The sequence below is a fragment of the Ceratotherium simum genome, chromosome 27 (genome assembly GCF_057802395.1).
Source record: "Ceratotherium simum simum isolate JZ-2026a chromosome 27, ASM5780239v1, whole genome shotgun sequence".
In the NCBI taxonomy this organism is placed as follows: Eukaryota; Metazoa; Chordata; class Mammalia; order Perissodactyla; family Rhinocerotidae; genus Ceratotherium; species Ceratotherium simum.
This window is the reverse complement of record NC_141926.1, coordinates 2,948,650-2,963,292: the sequence shown is the minus strand read 5'-3', so window position 1 is coordinate 2,963,292 and position 14,643 is coordinate 2,948,650. Positions and strand designations below refer to the sequence as shown.

Here is a 14,643-nt window from a genome sequence, read left to right as displayed (position 1 = left end):
AGGTGTCCACAGGGCAGGTTCCCTCTGAGGGCTGTGAAGGAGAATCTGCTTGTAGACACCATCTTCTCCCTGTGTCCTCATGCCGTCGCCCCTCTGTGTGTCTGTGTCCTGATCTCCTCTTCTTAAAAGGATACCCGCCAGTCATACTGGATTAGGGCCCACCCTAATGACCTCATTTAACTTGATTACCTTTGTAAAGACCATATTTCCAGATACAGCCACATTCTGAGGTACTGGGGGTTAGGACCCCAACATATCTTTTTGAGGGGATACAATTCACCCTTAATAAGAGGCACCAGAGTCGAGTCTGAGAGTGGCCAGGGCAGTGCCCAGCTGGCGGGGCCAGGCCCCTCGTGAGATGGTGGGGAGCTGGTCCACGGGCTCCTGGCTCCCCGCTCTGCCCTTCACCACGCGGCCCTGAGCCTCGAGCAGCTTGGCGACAGGAACCACAGGCTCGGAATTAGCAGCAAAAGCACCTGGAGGGACAGTGTCAGAACCACCAAGGGTCCCCTTCTCGGAAGGTGAGAGCTGGGGGGAGGGTTGGTTGGGGTCCCCAGCCCTTCCCGCCCCACAGAACTCTGGCCGGGTGCCCCCAAGGGCCTGGGGTTGTGTCCTGGAGGACATGTTTAGAACCAAGCGTCGTGTTGCTGCTCGGTGCGGGTACCTGCTGTGGAGCCGTGTTCTGCACAGCCTTGCTGAGCCCCTGGCCCACGCCCCCTCTCCGACTGGCCAGCAGTCCATTCTGTCCCTTTTGTGCCGAGGAGGCTATGCCACCCGTGTCTCCCCTCAGGTGCTAAGTGCGGCTCGTCCTCTGCCCTGAGGAGGTGGGGTCTTGGCGGCTTGTACAGGGGCCACAAACCCAGGAGGCAGCCGCCTCACCCTCAGAACCAGGCTGTGCAGGTGCCAGGCTTCTGGAACAATCCATCTTTATCTAATGGAGGGACTGAGAAACAGGCTCAGGCTTCCTCGCTCCCCAGCAACAGCGTCTGAATGTGAATGAAAAGCGCCACATGAACGGGATGGGGTGATTTGTGCGTCTGACGTGTGAAGACAGGGTTCACATGGGGGTTCCCTTGAGAAAAGGCCCAGCACCCAGCTCTTCGCGTTTTCCCATCACCCTGAATAAATACGACAACCTGGGTGAGCACCCCGGGGCCTCAGAGGATGCCAACTGCCCCTCTCACCTGGGAGAAGAGCCATGTCAGGGTGACCTCGGGGCCTGGCAGGTGGAGGCTGGCCCATCCTGCGGCGTGCAGTGGGCAGCTGTGAGAAACTCGCATCGAGAGCAGCTGCAGCTCCCTGGGGTTCTGTGGATGGACTAGACCAGACTCGGGGACAGACCAGGCGCTGGCCGCTTCCCAACCCCGAGGACGGTGGTTAAAGTAGATTCCTGGATGAAGGCCCACGTCCACACAGACGCGTGTGCGCGCTCAGTGCGTGCCTGTGAGTTGTGTGTTAGCTGTACCTCAAGGAAGTTGGTTTTGAAATCGGATTCTTGTACTTCATGCCCTACGATGGAATCAGCAGGTCCAGCGTGGAACTTGGGAATGTGTTTTTAAAAGCATCACAGCTAATGTCCCAGTCTGCAGGCTGGCTCCTGGGGACCCTGGTTATTCTTGCCCTGGTGGCAAAGCGTGCACCCCCACCCAGGACCGTAGAGGTGGGAGTAGAGCCGGTCTCCAGCAGCACTGGGGTGCAGAGAGCCGGCCGAGTGCCGGGTGATGTGTGGCCATGCCAGGTCTGCTCAAAGCCAGTGTCTCTAGTGCCAGAAGAGGTGCCGCCTTGGGCTGGGCCTGAGACTCTGCCTTACAGAGGGGAGCCCACCGTAGAGGGCCCCATGGAGGGAGCAAGGGCTCAGGTCTCACTGTCTGGATCAGAATCCGGCTCTCCTGCTGCTCACTGTGTGACCCTGAACAAGCCCCTTAACCTTTCTGTGCTTCCTCTGCTCACCTGTCGAATGGGGCAATGTGAGTGTCCACTCACGGGGTGTGTGCGAGTTCAGGGGATGGTATGTGGGAAGTGTCTGCACCGGACCCCGCACCTAAGAAGCGTCTTTGCTACCCCGTTGCCTTTTCTTTCCTTTCCCCTCAGAGCAGTGTGTTAGTTACGCTACTCACCTGAGTAATGAATTAGATTTTTGTTGCTCCGTAACAAATGGCCCAGCACAGAGTGGCACAAGACAGCACCACACATTCCTCACCCTCAGTTTCTCGGGGTCAGTACTTCAGACACAACCGGCTGGGTGGGTCGGGGTCACTCACAGGGCTGTGGGCCTCTGCGGGCTTGGCTGGGCCCAGAGGATCCGCTTCCACTGCGGCCCCTTCCCCTGGCGCGAGGTCCCAGCTTCATCCACACGCGGGACCCGCTGCTCGAGTGTTGTCCTGACGCGACGGCCGGCTTCCCAGAGCCAACCAGGCGGGGACCAAGAGCTGGGAGGAAGCCGCCCCTGGTCTAGCTCAGCCTCGGAAATCCTGTTGTATCGTTTCTGGCACGGTCCATTCGTTAGGAGCGGATCCCTGTGTCCAGCCCACGTTCAGCAAGGGAGTCAGGCTCCACCTTCTGAAGGGAGGAGCGGAGCGTTCGCAGACACGTTTTCAAACCACTGTGGGCAGCCATCCCTGTGCCCCCAGGTGTGCTCAGCACATGACGTGAAGCAGGGCAACCCTGGATTGTAGGGGGAGCCTTCATCACTCTCCAGGGCCTGCTCCACTCCCCACCACCAAAGAGAGCCCACGGGGCACCTTCCCAGAGGACCGGGTCTGCAGGGTCCACAACGGGCAGCACAGGGGGCGGGGGCGTCACGGGCCAGGCCTGAATTTGAATCACAGCTTCCGGCTGGTCTCTGTCCACATGGGATTATAGGGTGGCTCACAGAACAAGCACAATCAGGAAATGTGAGCTTCTGGCTTCACCTTTGAAACCAAGAAATGCGAGTTGAAAAGGGGGAAAAAACTGGATAAGTTCTTGAGGGAGTCACCACTTTTGTGTTAGAACCAAAACAAAAGCCTTTCAGCTTAAAAAAGTGCACAACAGCTTGGCAATTAAAAGGCATTGGTTGAGGTATTATGGATATGTCTTTATAAAGATTTCATGTGCAGTTTTGATCTTTTAAATAAGATGCTAAAAAAATAAAATAAAAATTACCTGTAATGCCTTTCCCTCAAGATAATCACTACTAATACTTGGATTCATTCCTTCTAGTCTTTTCTTTCTTCCTTTCCTGTATGCATGGGTATGTCTGTGGCAGTGTGTGTGTGTGTCTGGTATGTGCATGGTGTGAGTGTGCGTGATGCGTGTATGAATGACGTGTGTGTCACTTCACCCATCTACCCTATATGTTACTTTCAGAAGGGAAAGGTCCCCGAGTGCCTGGTGGGCAAGCTGCTTGCTCTCGGGCACTCCTGATCTGGGGCTCTGTGTGAGGACCGCCTGCAGCCCCCGGCCCTGGATCCCGGCCCATCTCCTGACGCTGTCCCGTCCCTTCCAGGACGGCTGTTCTCAGTGAAGGACCTTGCACTCGCTACTGAGTAGCGACCATGGGCCTGCTCGCCTACCTGAAGACGCAGTTCATCGTGCACCTCCTCATCGGGTTCGTCTTCGTGGTGAGCGGGCTGGTCATCAACTCCGTCCAGCTATGCACACTAGTCCTCTGGCCCCTGAACAAGCAGCTGTACCGCCGGCTCAACTGTCGCCTCGCCTACTCGCTCTGGAGCCGTGAGTATTGCCCGCTGCGCACGCTGGGAGGTGGGGTCCTGGGAGCAGGTAAGGAAAGCAGACCCTTCTGCTAGATGATCCCAAACCAGTCCCACATGGGGGCTCCTGGGGGGTGAATGCTTATGACAGTGTGACAGGAAGATAATGGGCCTGGCTTCGTCCCCCAGACCGGGGACTGAGGGCTGCTCAGAAGCACTAAAGGTTTATTCCCAGCCAGCAGACATGTGGAAAGATGCTCAACCCCAAACTCTCGTTAGGTAGAACCTTGTGACTTTCCAACATTCGACCATTTAGACCCATAGAGATGGCAATATCGTATGGTTTAACATAGTACTTCGGATGTTTGAAAACAAATAGAAATAAAGAGAATAATAAACTCGGTATGCCATCACCCAGCTCCAACAGCTCCCAGGACATGACCAGGCTTGTTTCCCCTTGCCACCAGCTACCCCGACACCAGAGTATTATGAATGAACCTCAGGTGGCCCGTCATTTCACTTGTGAATATTTCAGTATCTGAAAGAAAAGGACTCTTTCCCCCTCTTAATTAAATATATGTGTGTAGATGTATCTGCTTTCTCTGTGTACTTGTGTATGTGTGTGTATTTGTACATACAAAATCGGTCTTCAGCTGTCAGGTGGACAGAGACTTGATGGCGAGACCCACGGTTGACACGGGGGGGCTCTGAGCCACTGTGGGTTAGAGGGTGCAATTAGGTACATCTTTAAAAAACAGTTTGCCAGTAGCTCTCAACAGTTTAAACGGTTATGATTTTTGACCCAATTATGCCACAAAATAAGAACGTAACCTAGAGAGATATCTGCAAAAGTGCATATATGTACAGATATTCTCATTTTATCATTTTTTTTTATTAGCACAGAACTGGTGGCACCCTAAATGCCGTTAGTGGAGACTAATTGTGGTATGTCCATGGAATCCTATGCAGCCATAAGGAAAACAAGGGCAGTCTCTCCTCACTGACAGAGAACCATCTTCAAAATATATTTTTAAGTGAAAAAGGAAGGTATACAACAAAGTATGTAGTATGCTACCATTTGTTTGTTTATTTTTAAGGATAACGTGCGTATGATGTGTATACACCCATAGGTGCTGTGCCTGCACAGACAAACCCTGAAAGGATGAGCAAGAACACGGTGGCTGTCCAGGGAGTGGGGGAGGCGGGGACTTCTGCTCTTTATTTCATGCCGTTGTGCCGCTTAGGTTTCTAAGCATGAGAACATACTTCTTTATAATACAGAGAAAATAATGCACATTTTATGTCCCACGGCCTCCGTGACCCCTCCCAGTTCAGGCGCAGATGAGAGGAGGCGGCTGAGGAGGCTGCCGGTGTCGGCTGAGCCGTCTGCACAGGAGTCCCACAGCCTCTGAACAGAACAGCAGCCTAGTCTTTACTTTCAGCTTGCCTTAAACGTGTAATAGCTTCAGTTCCCAGGAGTTTTTTCCTAAATAAAAGTCCACTTTTTTGCGGGAAGGGAGAATTAGAAATCCTATCATATAAAACATACCAAGGAGTTATTCATGAGTATTACTGGGTAAGGTGAATACATACCAAAAGGGCACATACCAATTAATAAAACCTAAATTATAGACCATTTATCAGCAGTATTCTGAGGTTAAAACACTACAAAACAGCTAAATCCTGGGTAAAACTGGCTTCAAATGCATTGCTGGGTTCATAGTACATAAAGGAAATCTCTCAGCCCCGTCCCCCATCCCTTTAGTAGAAAGGAGGTGGCGCTGAAATGGAATATTGACACTGCCTCTCAAGAGCCCCAGCCTGGGCAGCTGTAGGAAGGGGACTGGCTCTAAACCAGGATGCCCGAGGGATGGCGAGGGGGAGCAGATTGATGTGCCCCTTGGACTCAGCAGAGGCAAACACGAATATATCCTGGGTACAGGCCCAAAGAAGCACACAGATTAAGATAGTCAAATATGAGCTAACAATGAAAAACAGCAAACATACAACAGCAGATTTTGATGAAAGACTACCCAAAGTGACCACATTTGAAAAAGAACCAAATAGAACTTCTATAAATGAAAATCATCATTGTAGAATATTTTTTAAAGTAAAAACTTAATGAATGAATTTTACATCAGGTTAGACACAGCTGGTGAGAGGCCGCATAAACCAGACATAAACATGAAGCGGGCATCCAGAGTGCGGTGGAGTGACAGATGAAAACATGAAATAGGAGTTAGAAGTCAGGAAAGGATGAGAAGGTCTGTGTTTATATGAAGTAGGTCTTGGCCTCCTGTCCCAGAAGGAGCGAGGAAGGAGAAGCAACATTGGAAAAGATGAGGTGAGAATTTTCCTGAACTGATGAAAAACAGGATTTTGTAGCTCTGGGATGCTAATGTGTCCTAAGCAGGGTAAATAAACAGAAATCCACACTTAGACCCATCACAGCGAAATCACATGCCACAGAGACAAAGAGGAGATCTTAAAACACCCAGACGGGAGAGCTGGTGCCTATGAAGATGACAGACAGACAGCAGACTGGGCACAACAACGAGGACACCTCCACCCTGAGAGGAGGCGACCGTTAGCCCAGAACTCCACACCCAGCAAGGCGACCTTGCCAACAAGAACTAGATGGCCTTAGGTGATCGTCGCCTGCCGTTCTGTTAGAGGGTGTGCTTCAGTAAGCACAGGGGCTCTCACAAATGTGGAGTCTGAGTTACAGAAAGAACGGTAGCCAGAGAAGCTGGTAAATCGGTCATTCTAAACAACCGTATGAAATAATGATAATGCCTGATTTGTGAGGCTGAAGACGGGGCCACTAACAGCCAGGGTGGCCTATCTGTCAGGCACAGGGATGATGAGAGTCAGGATTCCACCGTTCCTGGATTTGTCAGGAAGAGTGTGGAGAGCTTACCTTTAGACTGCATTAACTAAGTTTAGGGTAGGAAAACAGAGACAGCAAACATAACTTCCTAACTAGTAGAAAAAGATGGATTAAAAAGCAAAGACAAGTTGATTTTTTTTAAAAAAGGCAAGAAAGTAGACAAAACCATAAGAATAAGAACACGAGTTAGAAGTTAAGAAGATTAATGTAAAATCCCCTAATATTTGGAAGGAACACAGACACCCACGGAAAGCCCCAGTCTCCCCCAGTCCACTGAACCTGCAGGCCCATGGGATTCCCCCCAAGTGACCTGTTGAGTTTGGGGATGTTCTCCCCCTAAGTTTATTTCTTAAATATATGAGTTGGAGTCCTTCTTGAATTAGAGCTGAGTGAAGCCTTTCCTGGAGTCCGTGGGCATATGGTGAGAGCGAGGATCACATTAGAGTTTTAATAACCACTAATAATGAGCTACTGTTTTATTTTCAACTCTACACATGTTCCTATTCTCATTCTGTGACGCCTGGGCCTCCTCACTGCTCCCTGAGCCCATTTCTAGTGCGACTCTGTTGTCCTGCCAATGGAGTCGTGCTGTGGCTAAGGGCTCAGGCCCTGGCTCCCTGCTGACCTCGGCCAAGGTTTTAACTCTCTCATCTGTAAAACAGAGATAAGATCGCCTGCCTCTCAGCTGAACTGTCAACATGAAATGAATGCACAGAGTGTGTATACAACAATGTGTAATAAATGATAACTATTAGGCAAATTTTGAATTTTTTTTTAATCAGTGGATGAAATATACAGAGAATGGCTTGCTCATTGTTTGTAAGGGCAAGCATATATTTGAATGAAGGAAACCACTAAAAGAGATTGGTGCTGAGCCCAGGAGCCAACCAGCAAAACTCCTAATTCCGAATATCCCCCAGCCTGAAGGTGAGCGGATTCTCGGACTCAGCCCTGGCAGCTGGATCTACGGAGAGACTGACACGTCTTGAAATTGGCTGAGAAGGCCCTGCCTCGTGTGCTGACAGCTGGTGGAAAAGGGCTGCCTTGGAATTCCACCTTCCCCCAGCGAGCCTCTGATAGAACCATTCTGCAGGACAGGACAAGCTGGGCTTGTTCTCATTAGAACATCTGTAGGGGGTTTACCTGCGTCTGTCTGCCTGCTTTTTGCATCCTGGCTGCTCACCTGTGCTTCCACCCAGCACTCGTGACGACCTGAAGATGCCTCGAAGGCAGTAGTAACCGCGTGTGTCTCTGCGTTCTGACACTGTGCGCCCGTGTTTCCGAGCGCCTCGGGATAGATGCAGGTCTCAGGTAGGAGTCCTCTGTCCGCCTGTGCGGAGCGTCCTCGGGGTTGTCTCCAGTGTCTTGTCCAGCTGTTAGTAATCAGCACGAAGAACCCCTTGCAGAGGGCACACGTTTATGCGCCAGGAGGCGGCTGTTCGGAGCCCGTGTCACGGTTTCCAGCATGTGACCTGCAGGTTATTCCTGGGAGGCAGTCGTGGACACGAGGGGCGTGTAGACGGGGATGTGAGCGCCTGCAGGAGCGAGGCAGGTATCGTCAAGCCAAAGTGAAGAAATGCTTTTGAAAAGAATCTCTCTTAGCAGATTCAGTGTCCTGTGTGGGTCTTAGACTTGCGCCGTTCCTCCCTTCTTCTGGGGCTTCCAGGTGTGTCTGCATCTGTTTAACACAGGAGGGCCCCGAGAGCCTGCATTCACTGAGCGTTCACTGTGTGGCGGGCACGTTCCTGAGCACGTGTGAGCTCTCCCAACCCTCCCTGCAGCCCTGCCCTGGGGGGCTGTGACGCCCCTTCTCACACGTCGAGGCTGCACAGCTGACGAGGGGCAGTTCCGGGGTCAGGCTCTCGTCCAGTGGGCTGCACTCACTGCCCTTGTGTTTTTAAAATCAGTAGGTTGAGCTATGTTGATTCCTCTCAAACTAATGATAAAGCATTGCAAAACTTCCCCATCGAAGAGATGTCTGCACCCGTGTGTTCATAACAGCATTATTCACAATAGCCAAAATGTGGAAACAACTTAAATGTCCATTGATGGATGAATGGATAGGCAAAAAGTGGTATATACTTAGAATGGAATATTATTCAGCCTTAAAAAGGAAGGAAATCCTGCTGTATGCAACAAGATGGATGAACCTGGAGGACATTATACTGAGTGAAATAAGCCGGTCACAGAAGGACCAATACTGCATGATTCCCCTCACATGAGAAATCTGACGTCAGACCCATGGAAGCAGAGAAGAGAAGGGTGGTTGGCAGGCTGGGGGAGGGGGAAACGGGGAGTGGCTGTTCGGTGGTTGTAAAGTTTCACTCAGACAATGTAGGTCTCGAGCTCCACTTAACACCCTCGTGCCTACAGTTAACAGGACCGTACTGCACACTTGGAGATGTGGGAAGAGGGTGGGTAAGTCTCAGGTTAAGTGTTCTTACTACAATAGTGAAAAACACCTTCCCCACTCCCTAGGAAGTGGCTGTGGAAGCAACAGTCTCCTCCTTCCCAGTTCACACGTGGGAGTTTGGCCAGGCCCTGCCGGAGGGCCGCCTCCATCAGTTAAATAAGAGTCGGGTGGAGAGGGGGAGTAGGACAGAGCCGGCGCCAGGCTGCATCGGTGCTGTCTCAGCTCCGGCTCCGGGAGGGAGGTGGAAAGCCCCCACCGTGAACTGTGCTTTCAGAGGCACAAGTCAGCCTTACCTTGGGCCTGCTCTTCTCTTCTTTTTTTTTTTTTTTTTTTTGTGAGGAAGACCAGCTCTGAGCTAACATCTGCCGGCAATCCTCCTCTCTTTTGCTGAGGAGGACTGGCCCTGGGCTAACATCATGCCCATCTTCCTTTGCTTTATATGGGACGCCGCCACAGCATCGCTTGATGAGCAGTGCGTAGGCCTGCGCACGGGATCCCGGCCTTCGAACCCTGGGCCACCACAGCAGAGCGCGTGCACTTAACCACTGCGCCACCCAGCCGGCCCCCTGCTCTTCTTTTCTTAAACAGCTTTGCTGAGATAAAGCTCACCCATTTAAAGTGTACAGTCCAGTGGTTTTGGTATATTAATAGAGTTCTGCAACCATATCCACAATCTAATTTTAGAACATTTTCACCCCAAAAAAGAAACTCTGTCCCCATTAGGTAGTCACTCCCCATTCCCCGCTCCCCCAGCCCCTGGCAGTCACTCATCACCTTCCTGTCCCTGTGGACTTGCCTGTTCTGGACGTTTCATATCAATGGAATCATGCAGTGTGTGGTCCTTTGTGTCTGCCTCCTGTCGCCAAGCATGATGTTTTCAAGGTTCCATGTTGTAGCGTGTGTCAGAACTGCGTTCCCCTTACAGCTGAATAATGTTGCGCTGTTTGGCTACACACTGTTGACCCAGCCCTCCGTCAGCTCGTGGACATTGGGGTTGTTTCTACTTTTTGGCTCTTGTGAAGAATGCTGCCGTGAACCTTTGCATACCAGCTTTTGCGTGGACATGTTTTCATTTCTCTGGCGTATACCTAGGAGAGGAGTTGCTGGGACCTCTGGTAACTCCGTGTCTGGAACACTTTCCCAAAGCAGCTGCACTGTTCTGCGTTCCCACCCACAGCGTCTCCTGTCCTTGCCCACACTCACCGTGTCCGGCTGTTCGATGGTAGCCATCCTGGTGAGCGTGAGTGGTACCCCACTGTGGTTTGGGTTTGCGTTTTCCGGATGACTAACGATGTGGGGCATCTCCTCGTGTGCTTGTTGTACGTGAGCTCTGGAGAACCGTGTTCAGATCCGTTTGTCTTTCCATTCCTCGTGCCTTTGCTCAGCACACCTGAGCTGGATGGAAAAGCACCCGTGGCTGACAGGTTCACTGTAGGTGCTGAGTTTGACTCTGACAAGTGGCCTTGTCTGTTGACCTGGCCCGCGTCCCCTGAGGGGACCTTACCCTCTGGTAAGCTGGTCCTTGGATCTGACCCCTCATGGTCTCCTCCTCTGATTGCCCCTGGGGAGAAACAACTGTGGCTCCTGAGTGTTCAGGTGTCTGAGAGACGGACCCTCCGTCCAGCTCCCGTCGTGCACAGAGAAGGAAGTTGAGACCCAGAGGCCACATGATGGGCAGCATTTTGGGGGGGGAGCTTGCTCGTCCCCCACTTCTGCCTGGGCTGGTGGAACACTGGTCAGGAAGGGGAAACCAGCCTCGGTCCTCTGGTTCTCGGGTGTCAGCCTCACGTGCCGTATCTCATTTAGTCCTCCCAGTGGCCCTGTGAGGAAGCCACTATTATCCCCTTTTTATAAATAGGGAAACTGAGGCCCAGGCAGTCAGGCTTGGAGCCCGCTCTCTAAGCCCTGGCCTGTCCCATCAGCGTTCCCTGGCCCCATCCCCAAGGGCTGGTCCCCTCAGAAGATGGATGGGTTGGAGTCCAGGACAAAAAGACCAGGGCTGTCCTGTGGCGACCCTGAGCCTGACAGCCGTGCTTCCTGGTCTGTGAGGTCACCCTTCTCAGACGCCTGACCGTGGTGGGTGTGATGCCACTGTGGTGGCTCCAGCACAGCCAGGGCTGCCGACGACGGGGGTCCTGGGGCTGGCTGTGTGCACGCACCACCCCCTCCTCCCGTCCCGTGGATGAAATGTGTGCCAGTCCATCAAACCGGAGCACACGTGAGATCCTAGTGGACGTAAAGAGGAAGGAGTCCATCCAAAATGGTGGTTCTCCTCCTCTATCTCCTCCGCTCCTTTCACCGCGTTCTGAAAGTTTCATTTGTCTTCTGCCTTGACTTTTGCTTAGAGAAGGTAACTATAATTTTGGAAAACTTATTTTGTTAAACATAAACCATCAAAACTCATTTCTGGCAGAAAATCCCACTCTGGCTGAAAGTACTATAGAAGTCCCTACCCAGGTTCTCCCCCGGCATCAGAGAGCCCGGGGCCTGGCCTGGCCTCCTGTGGGGAGGGGTCCCGGTTGTAGCGGGGCGGCCTGCACCTTGCCAGCGTCCCTCCGTGTGTGTCTGCAGAGCTCGTCATGCTCCTGGAGTGGTGGTCCTGTACAGAGTGCACTCTGTTCACCGACCAGGCCACGGTGGACCGCTTCGGGAAGGAGCACGTGGTCATCATCCTCAATCACAACTTCGAGATCGACTTCCTCTGTGGGTGGACCATGTGTGAGCGGTTTGGCGTGCTGGGGGTGAGCAACGTGGGGGTCCTGGGAGGGTGGGGGGGTGAGCAACGTGGGGGTCCTGGGAGGGTGGGGGTGAGCAACTTGGGGGCCCCAGGAGGGTGTGGGGGTGAGCAACGTGGGGGTCCCGGGAGGGTGGGGGGTGAGCAACGTGGGGGTCCCGGGAGGGTTGGGGGGGTGAGCAACTTGGGGGTCCCGGGAGGGTGTGGGGGTGAGCAACGTGGGGGTCCCGGGAGGGTGGGGGGGTGAGCAACGTGGGGGTCCCGGGAGGGTGGGGGGGTGAGCAACGTGGGGGTCCCAGGAGGGTGTGGGGGTGAGTGACGTTGGGGTCCCGGGAGGGTGGGGGGATGAGCAATGTGGGGGTCCCAGGAGGGTGTGGGGGTGAGTGATGTTGGGGTCCTGGGAGGGTGTGGGGGTGAGCGATGTGGGGTCCCAGGGAGGTGCTGGCATGGCTCCCTAGGGTCTGGAGTCTCCACGGCTCTGGTCCTTCCCTCCGTTTCTAGCCCCTGGTCCCTTTGAGCTAGGGGTGGAGCACACGGCTGACCGAGGGGGCCCTGGGACTTACTCATGAGACTAGCCGTTACCGCATCTCCTCCCATAAACCCTCACTTATCACCCCTGTGAGTCCCCCCAGGGCTCCCTCCGTTAGCTAAGCTGCCTCAGGAGAAAGGTAAATGACCCCACTGAGACACTGAGGTGTCCCTTGCTGGGAAAGCCCCTGTAGATGGCAGCCCCAAGCTATCCTAAGGAAGGCGTGGGCCTGGCGGCCAGAGCAGCCTTGGAGTCCAGGCCGGCCACACCCTGGGCCCCTCCATGGCCTCACCCGCCGTCCCCCAGGTCTGTGCCTCGGCTTCCTCAACTGCAGGACGGCACCCCCGCACTCTCGAGGTCGAGCAGATCCCAGCGGCGCCACACCCAAGTGTCAGGGTCTCCCCGGGGACAGTGAGGTCACTGAGCACCACGCCAGTCCCCAGGGGGCACCTGCACGACCTCATGGCCCTGAGGTGCACTCATTGCTCCCCCCACAGAGTTCCAAAGTCCTTGCTAAGAGGGAGCTGCTGTACGTGCCCCTCATCGGCTGGACGTGGTACTTCCTGGAGATCGTGTTCTGCAAACGGAAATGGGAAGAGGACCGGGACACAGTCATCGAGGGGCTGAAGCGCCTGTCTGACTACCCTGAGTCCATGTGGGTGAGTGCCAGGCGCAGTGCCGCCTGCAGAGACGGCCGCTGTGGCTGGGACTGAAGCCACCCGTTTTGGGAGAAGACCGCTTGGTTTATTTCAGTTGTCACGAATGCATAAATAATAATTAAATGACTAGTTGTAAAGCCGAAAGAAGCAGGGAGGCTGCTTCATAGCAGGGCCAGGGCCCCCCTCTGGGTGTGCAGGCTTGGGGACATCTCTTGGGCCACATGCTCCCACCGGCCCCACTTGGGACCCAGACCCCTGCTGAGGGCCCTCCCTGCACCCCCTGCCGCCCGGCCCTGTGCAGAGGAGCACGTGGCTCGGCTGATCTGGGAGTCCCTGAGGAGTGTTAGTGTGGGGGTCTGCCTGGTGCCCAGCCCAGCTCCCAGGCTGGGGAGCCCCCTCTAAGGGAGGGTCTTCGCTAGAGCTGGGTTTCAAAACAAACCCCAGTGACGCTACAGTGCTGTGGGAACATTTATACCTCAGCACATAGCAGATTTACCCTGCACTCCAGAACACACACCCTTCCATGGCAGGGTGGGGGCTCCGCTGGTTTTTCCGAGCCCCTCAGTTGGAGTTTGACGGGGCAGCCGTCTGAATTGTCGATATCAGTCAGTTTGCATATCATTTCCCTTTCTGACGCTCCTTCCTGGTCTCTGGTGGCAGCTCTGTGAGGACTGGCTCTCGTGAAGCATTTCTAGCTCGCATGTTGAGGCGAATGGATAATAGTTTATAAGTTCCCCTCACTAATCAGACGGCTCTGCCCAGGAACTCCTTCCTGTTCCACTGCTTTCTGGAAAGTGGTCTTTTTGCATCCTCTGAGAAGAAGTGGAATGCCGTGAGCTGTTCTGTGAGGGACCTGGTGTGGCTGGAGTGCAGATCGCAGTCCTAAAATAAAATAACGTTTCAAATTGTGCCACGTGCTGGCCTGTCACTGGAGTGGTCCTGTCACTTCTATAAACTCAGCGGCAAACGTGTAGCTGCCAGTCGAGGCCGCATGTGGGTGGGAAACGTCTGAGCCCGTCAGGGCCTGCGTCCCCGACCTGACGCCACCTGGAGTAACCTTGTCCTGTGCTCACGCCCTAGTTTCTCCTGTACTGCGAGGGCACGCGCTTCACGGAGAAGAAGCACCGCGTCAGCATGGAGGTGGCCGCCTCCAAGGGCCTGCCCGCCCTCAAGTACCACCTGCTGCCCCGGACCAAGGGCTTCACCACCGCGGTCAAGTGCCTCCGCGGGACAGGTGAGCGTGGCCACTGCCGAGCCGGGGACCGCCGCTGTTCCCTGGGCCCTTCGAGAAATGAAAACAGGGATTTGTCCAAAACTACATGAGTGAATTACACATAAAATACAGGACACAGTAGTGTAAAAGGGAGAATCAAGTAAGTGGGTTAACACGTTGTGAGATTCTGGTATCATTTTTGAGGTGATAAAATGCTGCTTAATGGAAAATAACTAAAATAATAATAAAGTATGTAGCTGAAAACCTTGTAAGGGAGAAAAATTAATATATCTAATTAATCAAAAAGGCAAGATAAAAGAAAGAGACAAAGACCAGACCGGACAGAGGGAAACAGGCCAGGCGGTGGATGTCCCGGATGGTCAGGGCACACAGTGGGTGGGTCAGCTGAATGCCCGGCTGGAGGAGGAGGACCGGCAAAGGAAGACGGAATCCGTATAAAAAGCCTTCATGGGTTCTGCTCGGGGATGCAGGGGCGGGCTCGTCCTCTAAAGT

General features: G+C 53.6%; 1 protein-coding gene across 2 annotated transcripts in view; it reads left to right on the top strand.

Moving 5' to 3' along the window:
* The window catches only part of AGPAT3 (1-acylglycerol-3-phosphate O-acyltransferase 3), a 99,202-nt gene that overhangs the window by 70,876 nt on the left and 13,683 nt on the right, over positions 1–14,643 (top strand). For both annotated transcript variants that reach the window (XM_087418010.1, XM_087418009.1), the window contains 4 exons: positions 3,488–3,714; positions 11,567–11,736; positions 12,756–12,917; positions 13,998–14,151. In XM_087418010.1, coding sequence (XP_087274136.1) covers positions 3,537–3,714; positions 11,567–11,736; positions 12,756–12,917; positions 13,998–14,151 — 664 coding nt within the window. In that variant the 5' untranslated portion in view covers positions 3,488–3,536. The remainder of the gene's footprint in view (positions 1–3,487; positions 3,715–11,566; positions 11,737–12,755; positions 12,918–13,997; positions 14,152–14,643) is intronic.